Source organism: Cibotium barometz, chromosome 18 (assembly GCF_041138505.1).
Source record: "Cibotium barometz isolate CiBa-2024 chromosome 18, ASM4113850v1, whole genome shotgun sequence".
Lineage (NCBI taxonomy): Eukaryota > Viridiplantae > Streptophyta > Polypodiopsida > Cyatheales > Cibotiaceae > Cibotium > Cibotium barometz.
In genome coordinates, this window is record NC_141063.1 from 35399721 (window position 1) to 35413456 (window position 13736).

Consider the following 13736-nt stretch of genomic DNA (forward strand, 5'->3'; position numbering starts at 1 on the left):
CAATCTCTTTAAGCCCAAAATATATATATATATATATATATATATATATATATCACTTTACTTTAAATATTACACTACCTGACAGAAAACTGCACTGGCGTGAAGAAAATTAGACTTTGCTGTGTTTTGACTTCCTTTTCCTCCGCTGCTCCACAACACCCTTGCTGCCAGTCTAAGCTCCACAACCTTGGCATTATACTCTCTCACCAGCACGTCATGCATTCTGCAACCAGCATGATATTATTACAACTATGATTCACAACTCAGACATGCAAAGGACTGAAGAGATTTAACCTTTCATCACTCAGGATTTCAATCCGTGTACAGTGCACAACTTGGGTGGTGAACCTTTTGCCAGGTGGATTAAATCCAGGCAGAGAGAAGATGCTATCTCACATCATTCTCACTGAAAGCATGGGTATTTGTATCTGGGGTGGATGCCTCCCAAAAGAGAAAAAGAGGGGTGCGTAGGTAGGCTCAAGCTAAAGCCCTCTTCCTCACTGCAGAATCATAGCTATGCTTGCAGCCCATGCCTGAGGGGTGCACTAAGATGCTAAAATTATCCATAGCCAACCTCTCACATGTAGACATATGCTCACTTATGGTAGTGCTATGTGTGAACAAGGCTTAACCAAGGGCACTTTTTCCCATGTGGTTTTTCCCCTTGGACATCAAGTGTGAAAGGACACTCTAACATACAATATTTTGTACTTCTATATTATATGGATGTGGCACACATGCAGGGGTTGACTTGCATTTTGTGGATACCACAATTTGGCTCTCTCTCTCTCTCTCATTTCTGTGTGAGAGCTTCTCTACCCTGCACCTAACCCTAATGTGCAGGTTTGTGTGTGTGAGTGTGTGAGTCCAACACCCAACATTTGGTATCAGAGCTGCGAGCTGCATGTGGAATTCTGCCCCAGGAAAAACTGCTGCTGACTGTGGAATTCCGTCGCCGAAATTTCGTCAAAAACTGCCGTTCCGTCCGTCGCCTGCGTTTTTCCGTCATCAAACTGTCAGCTTCCGTCGGCGCTCCTCTGTCCGGCCACCAGAAACGGGCGGCACTAGTGGAGAGCCCGCCCAGCTCGCGGGCGGCACCGCCCTCTACAGCCAGCGTTTTTCCGTCAACGCCCCCATCCGGCTGCCCAAAGCCGTCCACGGTCAGAACCGTTCCGTTCCGGCCTTGGTCGCCGTCGCCCAGCTTCGACCACGTCCTCCCCGTGTCGCTTGACGCCCGTTCTGTTCGGGTCGCTGTCGACTCACGTCTGCGGTTGCTGTTCCCACGACGGCCGTCCGTTCAAGTAGCCGTTGACGTTGCTGCCCGGCCACTGTCCGTCCTGCGCCGACGGTTCCAGCTTCCTACTCCTCCGTCTACTGTTCGCGTCACTACTCCGTCCTGGCGGGTCCTGACCGGCACCAGCGCCTAGCGCCTACATCTCAGCGCTTCGTCACCTGTATTTGCCGCCAGCGACTCCAGCGACCAGCTCGACAACTGCCCATCTGCAACAAATCCTCAACGGTTGCCCAGCTGCAACGCCTCCTCCTGCTCGTCGGCTGCCCACAGCCATCCGCCGCCGTGCTGGCTCCCTCCAATGCCCGTTAGCTCTATTCGACTGTCTGCTCCAAGCCTCCTGCCCTTGCCTGAAGGTATTTCTCTGTACACATTTTCGGTCAAATACAAATACAGATTTTGCAACCATTCCAGTGCAGGTCATATGCAGATTTTGCAGACACTTCTGTGCAAGTCAGATTGAAAGAAAAATTGCAGGTCCAATTTGGGGGATTTCTCAATTTCACGACAAATTTAAAAAAATTGGGCATTTTGCTTTGCCTGCAATTTGGGGGTTTTTGAAATTGAGGTCAAAATCAGCAAATTGAACCTCTTACATTTGCAAAAATTTGGGGCTTTTGTGGTAATTGGCCAATTGGATGCACATTGAAGCGATTGGAGTGCATAAAAATTGGGGCTTTTCAGATTGGAGCATGTAATTGGGCATTACAACTGCGCTTTGTCGCGTATGTATACACATTGTGTGTAATTGAACAATTTGGTGCAGGTTTACACTTGCTTTGGTTTGCAGGCATACATTTGCACAGGACATTTGGTTGCCTGGCAGTGCACATTGGTGCTTCGTTTGCTTGCAGATATATTTTGTTGACATGGCACAGAATGCTACAGATGTATTTGGTGTGCTCACCCAGGAGGACAAGCTAGATGGATCTAACTACTCCCTCTGGAGTTTCATGATCCGTAATTTGCTGGTAGCCAAAGGGCTTTGGGGCATCGTGTGTGGTGATGACACACGCCCACAAACCATACAGCCAGCCACGCCTCAAAGGGGAGGTGCTCAAAGAGCACCTGATGTAGATCCTGCTCCCACACAAGAGCAGAAGAGATCGGACTCTAGAGATGCACAGGCCATGTCATTGATAGCCCTTTCGGTGAAAAGGACTATTATTCCGCACATTCGTTCTTGCAGGACATCGAAGCTTGCATGGGACACATTGGAAGCAATGTATCAGGTACGCAACGAGGCAAGAGTTGCCTACTTGAAGAGGCAATTGGATCTTCTTTCTATGGATGAGGGTGACTCCATGGCAGATCATCTCACCAAAGTGAAAGATTTGCGGGAACAATTGCTCAACATGGATGAGGTTATCCCAGATAGACAGATGGTCACCAACACTCTTCATTCTTTACCGCCTTCCTACTTGGGTTTTCACACCTCTCAACCTCTCAATGAGAGGAGGTGCTGATCCCGTCACTTTTGAAGAGCTCGTGGGTTTACTCTTGCAGGAAGAGCAAACAAGAGCAAACTTATCGAGCAACCGTGGTGGAGAAAAGGCATTTACAGCCAAGGATAAGGGTAAAGCAAAGAGCTTTAGGCATGGGGGACAACAGTCTAGCAAGGCTGGTCATGGACAGCCCTCTTTTACTGGTGAAAAGTCTGACAAAGGGGATGCAAACAAGCCCAAAAAGAAGGGCAAATGTCACTACTGCCATAAGCCTGGACACTACATCAGTGAATGTAGAAAGCGGATTGCAAAAGAGAAAAGGACAGAAGCAGGCAATGCAGTAGCAGACTCTTCTGATGACAAAGCACAGCAATCAGCTAATGTAATCCAGGAAGAGCACACTTTTTTGGTCACATGCACTAGTGACACACCAAGTGCTTCAGACACTGATATGTCTTGCATTGCATCTCACACACAGAATGCATCATGGTATTTTGATAGTGGTGCTTCGAGCCACATCACTTCATGCAAAGATGTATTTCAGCACTTGGTTTATGCTTCAAAAGGCCGCACTGTATCAATGGTGCCAATATATGTATGAAAAATGTATTGTATGTTCCAGGGATAAAGAAAAATCTGCTCTCCGTCTCAGCCATAAACGACCAAGGTTTAAAGGTTGAATTTGAAGACGGTAAGTGTTTGGTAAAAAACCCATCAAAGGGTTATGAAATAGTCACTTTTGGAACACGATACAAAGGCTTGTATAAGCTGGACAGCTATGACAAGTGTACTTATGATGCAAATACAGTGCCTGCCCACACTCCTGCTATGCATGATGCAGAGCTATGGCATGCTCGTTTTGGGCATGTAAATTTTCAGAGTTTGATGCTTTTGCAGAAGCATCATATGGTTGATAATATGCCGCCTCTTGAGTCTCCACCAAGACATGTATGTGGGGTGTATTTTGGGAAAGATGCAACGAAAACCATTCCCCAAAGATGGAGCTGTTAGAGTTGAAAGTAAATTATAGTTCATACATAGTGATGTATGTGGTCCGATGTGGACACCATCCATAGGGGGGCATCTTTACTTTGTCACATTCATTGATGACTACTCCAGGTTTGCTTGGGCTTACCCTTTGAAAGCGAAAGCAGATGTGTTTACATGCTTTCGACACTTTGTAGCAATGGCTAAAAATATGGTGGATGTAAAGTCCAAACACTCCACTCAGATAGAGGTGGAGAATACATGTCAAATGCATTCAATGATTATATGCTTCAAAAGGGCATCAAACACCAATGTACTGTGCCTTATACACCGCAGCAAAATGGTGTAGCTGAAAGGAAAAATAGATCTCTCATAGAGATGGCAAGATGCATGGTGAAAGCACAAAAATTGCCTCACAAATTTTGGATGGAAGCTATAATGTGTGCAACTCATGTGTTAAATAGGTATCCAACAAAAGCTTTGAAAACCATAACACCATTTGAGGCTTGGTATAGCCGAAAGCCAACAGTGGATTATATGCGTACATTTGGGTGTTTGGCATATGCACATGTGCCAGAACAACTCCGAACAAAGCTAGATGAAAAAGCAATTAAATGCATTTTTGTGGGCTACAGCAATGAGAGCAAAGGATACCGTCTTTATAATCCAACTACACGAAGGATTTTTGTCAGTAGAGATGTGGTATTTGCTGAAAATTCAGAACAGCCCATGTACAGCTTGTATAAAAGCAATGATACAGGCATACAGGACATGTTTGATGGACTTTTACCCATTGCAATTAGGGGGGATTCAGATCAGCCAGTCCCTACACAAGAAAATCCACATGTAGAACATGTGGAACAGCCAGCCATTCAGCCCCCTTCTGTGGAAGAAGTGGAAGATCTTGTCAGGGAAGAGCAAACAGCCATAGACACAACCAAGTCAAAGCCAAGATGGTTGCTGAAAACTTTGCAAGAAAGCAAACTTGCAGCTCCACTCACAGGTAGAACAAGGGCTAGTTCCAGCCATACTTTGAATGTACATCGTGGGGAGTCTGCATTCGCAATGGGTGGTCTCTTTGATTCAAAAGAGCCTTCTTCTGAGCATTGGTTGCAAGCTATGCAGGCTGAAATTTCTTCTATCATGAAGAACAATACATGGGATCTTGTGGAATTGCCTAAAGGCAAACACGTAATTGGAACAAAATGGGTGTACAAAGTCAAAAGAAAGTCTGATGCTACTATTGACAGGTACAAAGCAAGACTTGTGGCAAAAGCCTACTCCCAGAAAAAGGGAATAGATTATGATGAGACTTTTGCTCCTACTTCGAGAATGACCACAATAAGATCTGTGATTGCATTGGCTGCACATAAAGGATGGAAAGTGTATCAATTGGACATCAAAACTGCATTCTTAAATGGGGATTTACAGGAGGAAGTATATGTAAATCAGCCCATTGGTTTTGTAGTTCCTGGTGAGGAACATAAAGTATGTAGGTTGCACAAAGCATTGTATGGGATAAAGCAAGCTCCAAGAGCTTGGTATGATAAGATACATGCTCATCTAACCAGCCAAGGTTATGAGAATAGTCCAGCTGAAAGCACGTTGTATGTGAAGAAAACCGATGCCGATATTCTCATAGTCATCTTGTATGTAGATGACATGCTCATTACAGGTACAAGCAAAGCACAAATTTCAGATCTCAAAGCTGATTTGAAAGCTGAATTTGATATGTCAGATTTGGGGCCTTTACACTACTATCTCGGCATACAGTTTATACATACAGATGATGGCATTGTTATGCAGCAAACTAAGTACATAAAAAGTTTGCTAAAAAGGTTTCACATGGATGAATGTAAGCCCATTTCTACTCCGGTAGAACCAGGTGTACGGCTTACTATGCATGATATTAGAGAGCCTTTTGAGGCCGGCATTTACAGCCAGGCAGTAGGATGCCTCATTTACTTGTGTAGCACGAGGCCAGACATATCTTTTGGGGTGTCTTTGTTGAGCAAATTCATGCACAGCCCAGACACAAAGCATTGGCAAGTAGACAAACGCATTTTTCGTTATCTGAAGGGTACCCTGGATCTTGGTTTGTTCTATCCCAGGGGGGGCAGCTTGCAGCTTTATGCATACAGTGATTCAGATTGGGCTGGTGATTATGATACCAGGCAATCCACTAGTGGGAATTGTTTTTCTCTTGGCAGTTCATGCATATCTTGGTTGAGTAAAAAGCAACCCACTGTTGCTACATCTACTTGTGAGGCTGATAACAGGGCAGTCTTTACAGCTACAGTAGATCGTGTATGGTTGAGGAGACTATTGGCTGATCTTCGTGAGTGTCAGCAAACGCCCACCACCATTCTCACTGATAGCCAGAGTGCTATGGCCGTGGCACGAAATCCAGTATTTCATGCACGTACCAAGCACATAGAGATTCATTATCACTATGTCAGAGAGAGGCTACATGCAGGGGAGATCAGTTTATCTTATTGCCCTACACAGGATAATGTTACAGATCTATTCACAAAGGCTTTACCTCGAGAAAGTTTGAAGCTTTCCGCAAAGCTTTGGGCTTACTCTCATACAGAGAGTGATCTGCTACCTTGTATAGCTTCACACTTCCACTACAGGGGGGATTTGTAGACATATGCTCACTTATGGTAGTGCTATGTGTGAACAGGACTTAACCAAGGGCACTTTTTCCCATGTGGTTTTTCCCCTTGGACATCAAGTGTGAAAGGACACTCTAACATATAATATTTTGTACTTCTATATTATATGGATGTGGCACACATGCAGGGGTTGACTTGCATTTTGTGGATACCACGCTTTTCGCTCTCTCTCTCTCTCTCTCTCTCTCTCTCATTTCTGTGTGTGAGCTTCTCTACCCTGCACCTAACCCTAATGTGCAGGTTTGTGTGTGTGAGTGTGTGAGTCCAACACCCAACATCACATGCAACGAGCATATTAACGGGTAATCTTAGTCCTTACACACACTTCTGATGAAGACCGACCGAGGCAAGACGTTAAACAGAGCATGAAGGAGATAGGGGACCACCCTCAGATATGGTCTATGCTAGTACTATCCAGTTCAAGAGGGCTTTGCTTTCCTTGATAGGATCGGTCAGTATGAGGACTTCCAAAGCAAAGACCATATGATTTTAAAAAACACCAGATATCTGAAGTAGAAACTTACTAAAGAAGCACATGCTAATTCTTTGCTTGCTGTTTGAATTAAGCTAACATGATTTATTACCAAAAAGCTGAAAGCGACAAGCAGTTTTCTTTTGAGACTGACATTGAATCACAGAAGCTACCTGGGTAATAACTCACAGACGCTACCTGGGTAATAACTCACAGACCGACCACCACCCGCTGCATCTCTTACATGCACGCCATGGTCACTGATTTGGCAGCTTTAAGTCTGACTCAAAAGATAAACTGTATCTAGCCAAAAAAATAACTAGAAGCTCGCCCGTAAGCGGCCTTGCCCATTCTCAAAAGGCAGTGCTTTTAATCACCCTCTCACAAGTTCCACGCAAAAGTACACCTAACTGATCCCCTAGTAAACCACAATTCCATGTGTGGTGCACCAAGAACCTCCCCCAGCTGAAAGGAGCTATGTAAATGCACACTTACCACGTTTTCAAATAATCCCGAATCTCCTTATGAACGTAGTATAAATTTACTTGTCAAAGCTATGTGGTCCACTTACATTAAGCTTGAAATTCTGGCGCTATCTGATGCATGGATGAGCCAGCTTGGACCTGCAGTTGCACTCCAAAGATGGGATAATTGATCCTGCAAAGAACCAAGGGAAAGCCTCAAGACTTAAACATATAGCTCAGACACAAGTTGTTACATGTGCAGAAGTTTTCAGGACTTCTTTTGAGTTTGAACACTTACACTTTTATGCGAGAGAGAGAGAGAGAGAAAGAAAGAAAGAAAGCAAGATTTTATTAACGTCTTCCAAAAGACCGAACTCGGCCTATGAGACAAATCGGAGTACCTGTATGGGGTATCCTCTGTCATCCCAACAAAATGAAAAAGTACTGAACTAAAAAGCTGAATCTGGGTGTGTGAGAGAGAGAGAGAGAGAGAGAGAGAGAGAGAAAGAGAGAGAGAGAAATGAAATGAAATGAAATGTTATCTTAACGTCTTCAAAAGGCCAAAGTGACCTATGAGACCAAAGTTACAACCATATGACATCTGATACACTATCTGGAAAAGAAAAGAAAGGACTGAAGGTAAGTATCTAGCCCTACAATACATCAATAGGGAGCATCCAGAAGCAACAACTAGGGAGAGTGGGAAGCTAATGCTACTAGTCAAAATGGGGTACATGAGTACATGGATACATGAATACATGAATATGGGGGAGTACAAAAGTGACAGTGAGTACAACAGTATATGGCTGGAGTGGTAATCATCCTAGGAGCTCTAGCATGGGTCTCTGCCGGATGGCCTGGATATCTGCCATAGTGAGGTGCCTAGTCGGACGAGCCCGATGCCTCGCAATGATGCTCTGAATCTTCGTCCCTAACTCCTGTGAGGGCTCTAGCCATGTCCTCCTAGTGTCCAACTGAATGAGGTCCTGTCTGATGACTCTACTAATCTCAGAATGTGTCAAGGTGAGAGAGGGTGCCTCTAGAGAGTACTGGAAGGGTGGAAGTCTGTCTAAGCTAAACCTGTGGAGCTCAAACCAGGATGCTATCTGCGCATACCAACATGAAGTGTCTCCCTCCATGGCTAGCTGATGGGAGGACTCTAAAGCAAGTCGTGCATACCGGTGCCGGGGAAGCTCCCAGCTGCTATGAATGAAGGACACTGATCTGGCAAGAGCCTCTACTACGATCGGTGGTGCTCCCATCTCGGCTCGGATAATCTCATGGGGTACCGAGGCCTTAGCCCGAATCATCCTGGAGATCATGGACACAAGTGGTCTCTCCATCGATCTCAATCCAACGTATGTGCGTCCTAATCGACTGTGACGATCTAGGCTAGGCCCCCAGATCTGTACTCCATATAGCATAGCCGATGTGACCAGCGTATCAAAAAGCCACAGCTTAGTGCGTCGCTCCTGAAACTGTACCTGTGAGCACATCCTCTCTAGACCTCCTAGTGCTGCATATCCTCTAGTCAATCTGGCCTCTGCTCCCTCATGGAAAATGTGGGCCCAGTGAACACCACTCCAAGATATGTGTATAAGTCAATATACTCCACTGTCTCCTGCCCATATGTGAAAATAGGCACTGATCTCCAGACCCACTGAGCTGTAGTGTTAAACACCATAACCTTGGTCTTACCAAGGTTAACTGCTGAGAGCCCACTGTCCTATGCATAAGCATGTAAAGTATCCAAGTGCCTCTGCATAGCCTCTGGTGAGTCTGCTATAAGCACAATATCATTAGCATATAAGAGCAGAGGTATCCAAGTGCCAGCCAACTGGGCTCCTCTGTCCCCTTGTGTCCCAATATAATCAGAGATCTCATCAATGTATAGTCCAAATAGAGTCGGAGAGAGCGGGCAGCCCTGTTTCACCCCTATAGTGGAGTGTACTGGCTGGGAGAGACCCTCTGAACTCCGCACCTGCCCAACTACTGTTTCATAAAGTGCCATAATACCCCAAATGAGCTCACATGGAACCCCCGAGTCTTGCAGCCTGCGCATCAGTCTAGCTCTGGGCACTCTGTCAAAGGCCTTGCGGAAATCCACAAAGCCACAGTAGATCCTCCTCCCATGTGCTCTGCCCTCCTCAATGATGGCCCTGAGGGTAAAGATATGATCCAACGTAGAGAATCTCCTCCTAAAACCGGCCTGTCCCCTGAGCTCGGACCCCTTCTCTCTCTGCCCATCTGCTCAACTCATGCTCAAGAGTAGAGGCATATAGCTTGGCCAGCAAGTGACCAATCATAATGGTGTGGTAGTTAGTCGGCAAGCTCGGATCTCCAGACTTGAGTACCGGCACAATCGTGGAAGTACTCCAAGTCCCAAGAAACCCCTCACACATGGCTCTATTAAAAATGAGAGCTAGCAAGTCTGCAATCATATCTCTAGCATGTATGAAATGCTCGGCTACAATGCCCTCATGATCCTGTGTCCTCCCTGTATGCAATTTGTTGATGGTCCTCCTCACCATCTCTGCTGTGAAGAAGGTAGAAGTGGGTGGAAAGGGCTCTGGAGGGTTCGGTAGTGGTGGCTGCTCTGGTACTGTGTAGAGGGAGGCTGCATACTCGCCCCATGTATCTGGAGAGGTAATGGCCGGAGGCGGGGGGTGCACTCTAAGCAATCTCCAGGCCTCCCCAGAATCTTGACTCAAAAACAACTGATAGATGTCTCTCTCCAACCGAGCTAAGAAGGCTCTCTTCTTCTGCCGAATGAGGGATCGGAAGATGATGCGTGACTGTCTATATGTAGTAGCACCTGTGGCCACCTCTCTCTGTAGCCGGGCTCTGAGCTCCCTACAGTCATCATCATACCAACTATTCTGGGGCATGCTCCGAAGAGAGAGAGAAAGAAAGAAAGAAAGAAAGCTGTATTAACGTCTACTAGAGACCGAACTCGACCTATGAGACAAATCAATGTACAACTGTCAATGTCTTCTTCTGGATGTCCAGAAAAAAAAGGACATTGACAGTTGTATATTGATTTGTGTGGTGATCAAAAAATGCAAGTCAACCCTTGCATGTGAGTCACATCCATATCTACCGCTGCGAGGCTCCATTGGTACATGATCGTTTTTGAATGCCTAGAAAGCTGAATCTTATATGGTCATGCAATGGCAATGATTGCTCAAGAGTTGCACACGCAACTGAGGGATGCATGCAACACGTGCATACTTGATAATGCCTCTTTAGAAAAGGCAACCATCCCACATGTCTTGGTATCTCCACATGTGCTTGAACAAGAACTTATGTCAGAGAGGATGAATTTGCATGCTATTGGAGAGGAACTATCGACAACTTCATGCCATGCAGGAGTATCTTATGTAGCTGGTGAAGGATACAATGTATATGGCAGTGGTCAAAATGTATGTCAAATGCCATTGTCGGCTGAAAATGTGCATGCACCACACATGCAACATGGGCTGCAATTTTCTTTTGATGCAAGTATTCCGCGTATCTCTCTTGCCACTCATGCCTTCGAGTGTGCTCGTGAGGGAGGAGTTATAGGTGAAAATGCACCAATGTGTGTTGAGGAGCCCGCCATGCTTTTAGGGCACATGTATCTATGCCTAATGCATCACCTTCTATTCCTAAGATAATGCCAATCACAGGGGCTGTCCCAATGGACAAACATGCAGGAAAACATTTTGAGATGCAGGCAAATGTATCAAAGCCTCCTGACTTCAAAGCAGGAGACAAATCTCTGAAGTTTGACGCATATCATGGGGAATATGATGCATCAAAGGCACTTGCTTTTATTGCCCATTGCTTTTAGTAATGAGGATTTCACTCAGAAATCTGTAATCCGGCATGTAAGCATGTTCATGAAAGGCACTGCTGCCCATTGGTAGCTCACAAAGACTCTCTCCGATTCCTGTTAGATCATGTGAAGAGTTCAAGGAGAGGTTATATGCCCAGTTCTTGCCTCCCAATGCATTGAATGAGATAACAATGAAGTGGGATTGGGTGAAGCAGAACAGTGAATGCATATGCACAAAAGTTTTGGAAACTGCTTTTGGACGGATCTCCATTCATGCATGTCACGGAGGCAGAAAGGAACATAAGCTTTCAATCGGGATTGCAACCCATGTACAAAGCGGGACTACAAATGTATCTTGGTCACACTTTACATCAACTAATCAGAGCAGCCACTGCCACCACTGAGAAATTGAAACTCAAGTTGATTCAATCCAATAAAGCTAAACCCTCATTTCAAGGCAAAGAGGGGGATTTTCAAAACTTGCAAAATAATGGATAGCTACCTAAAAAGGACCAAAACCAAGAAGGCTGAAAATAAGTCTACCAAGAAGCGTCCCTTCCAAGTGAGAGACTACGGTCTCACTATGGAGCAGAAAAAGCAATATATGAGCGAGGGGAAATGCTTTACTTGTGGTAGTGTAGGCATATGCTCACTTATGGTAGTGCTACGTGTGAACAGGGCTTAACCAAGTGAACTTTTTCCCATGTGGTTTTTCCCCTTGGATATCAAGTGTGAAAGGACACTCTATCCATATAACTTTTGTACTTCTATATTAGCTTCAATTCTTCTTGTTGTGCATAAAGAAGAGCCTACATACAAGTCAATTCAGCCCTTAAGGCTATGAACTCCTCTTCCTGCATTTTCTCTTTGCCACGGGACAGTTGTCCCACATGTTCATGTTTCCTAATGTGCACCACATGAGTTTTCTCATCCTGTAAAGCATTGAAAGCATGCATTTTATTGTTCCCATGTCTTGTGTTAGCATCTCGAACACTCCCTATCTGGCTGTCCATAGTATTCTAAGTGTAGAGATAGCCAGTGTTCGCAGTGATCGTCTTTCACAATAGGAGTGAAAGAGAATGCTCTCATACCACTGTAACTTTGTTGAACACAATGCTAACCAATACACTTAAATACACCAAGATATAACGGACAACATGTTCAACACAAGAAGTAATTTGCTGAATTAACAAGAAACACACAATGAGCTGGAACGGCCAACCCCTCCCTCTAATAAACTATATTGATCTTGGGAGAATCAAGTACATAGTGTCATGGACATTTCTCACCAGATTTCCATACCAAATGTATATAAATACAGTTGTGCAAACAATGTCATCGTCGGTGTAGACTTGCAACTCACACTAACTTCTCAAGGGACAATGTTCCCTACCATCTACACTCTATTCTTCCACTAACACATCGTAGCAACAATCTGCAAGAGAGCAAGTAGGACAAGAGAACACTACATAGGGTATGTGATCATGGAGTCTGGTTCCTCCCTCGTGCTATCTGCTTCCATATTTAAGCATCAAAGCTTACCAATTGCAAGTAGAGTCAATGACAACGGAAGTCTTTCCAATGGAAACGATTGGAGTTTTGAAATCTTCGATTTCTCATGATCCTTCACAACAAAAGTTTTCAACAAGGATGAAGGGAACGTGAGAAAGCTTCCCCTTTGGTTCAACTTGAGAAAGGAGGGCTAAAATTAGGGTTTTCCGTAAGAAATTACAGCAAAAATAAGATCTCATTTGCTAAATATCAATCATTGAAAGTGTGTGGGAGAGTGTACACCACCTAGAAACACTCTTGGAAGCTTGGAAAACAAACTAGCAAGCTTGGATACGAAGTTGGGAAGGAGAAAGTGCAAAAAATACAGCCAAAGAGGCCACATGAAGGACGCACCTACTTCTAGAGAGAGAGGGAAGAAAGAGATAGTGAGTTGTCCACTCTAGGTGTCAAGCATAGTGGTTGAGTACTTTAGGTACGGTGCGGTCTGGTACGTGTACGGTACGAGTATGTAAAGTACGCATCAAGATAAGTACTTTAAGTACGTTCACAATTTTACTATGTATGTATGTATGTATATAAAATAAGAAATATCTAGCATCCATATACAAATAGCATGAAAGACAATGGTAATACTGAAATAAAAACTAATCTATTAACTACTAAGCAATGACTACTGACTAAAATAATTAAAAAACGGTCCAAATAAGTGTTGTACATTGAACCTCATATTTGGTACGAAGACCTTATCCGTACAAGGTACGGTGCGTATGGAGTGGTACGGAAAGTACTAAAGGTACTCATCAAATGAGTACGGGTACGGAATGTCACTAGCCTAGACATTTCCCAGTCTGAAAGGGGTCTGGTGGACTCCAGGATGTTTAAATATTTGAAAAGTACAAGCTTTGGGAATGGGGGATTATCCTAGAATACAAAGGACCACACTCCTAAAATTTAGGAGAGTTGCTATTTTTGGCTCGACTCCGATGGAAATTCTGTTCGCGTCATTACATCTGGAATTGAGGCGATACCAAGAGTTGGCAAAGTGCCTATGGCAGAATGTCTACCAGTTG

General features: G+C 44.5%; 1 protein-coding gene across 5 annotated transcripts in view; it reads right to left on the reverse strand.

The window, feature by feature from the left end:
• The window catches only part of LOC147629254 (midasin-like protein), a 108150-nt gene that overhangs the window by 19743 nt on the left and 74671 nt on the right, over positions 1-13736 (reverse strand). For all 5 annotated transcript variants that reach the window (XM_086812513.1, XM_086812512.1, XM_086812511.1 and 2 more), the window contains 2 exons: positions 7445-7530; positions 79-223 (listed from right to left, as the gene is read on the reverse strand). In XM_086812513.1, coding sequence (XP_086668639.1) covers positions 79-223; positions 7445-7530 — 231 coding nt within the window. The remainder of the gene's footprint in view (positions 1-78; positions 224-7444; positions 7531-13736) is intronic.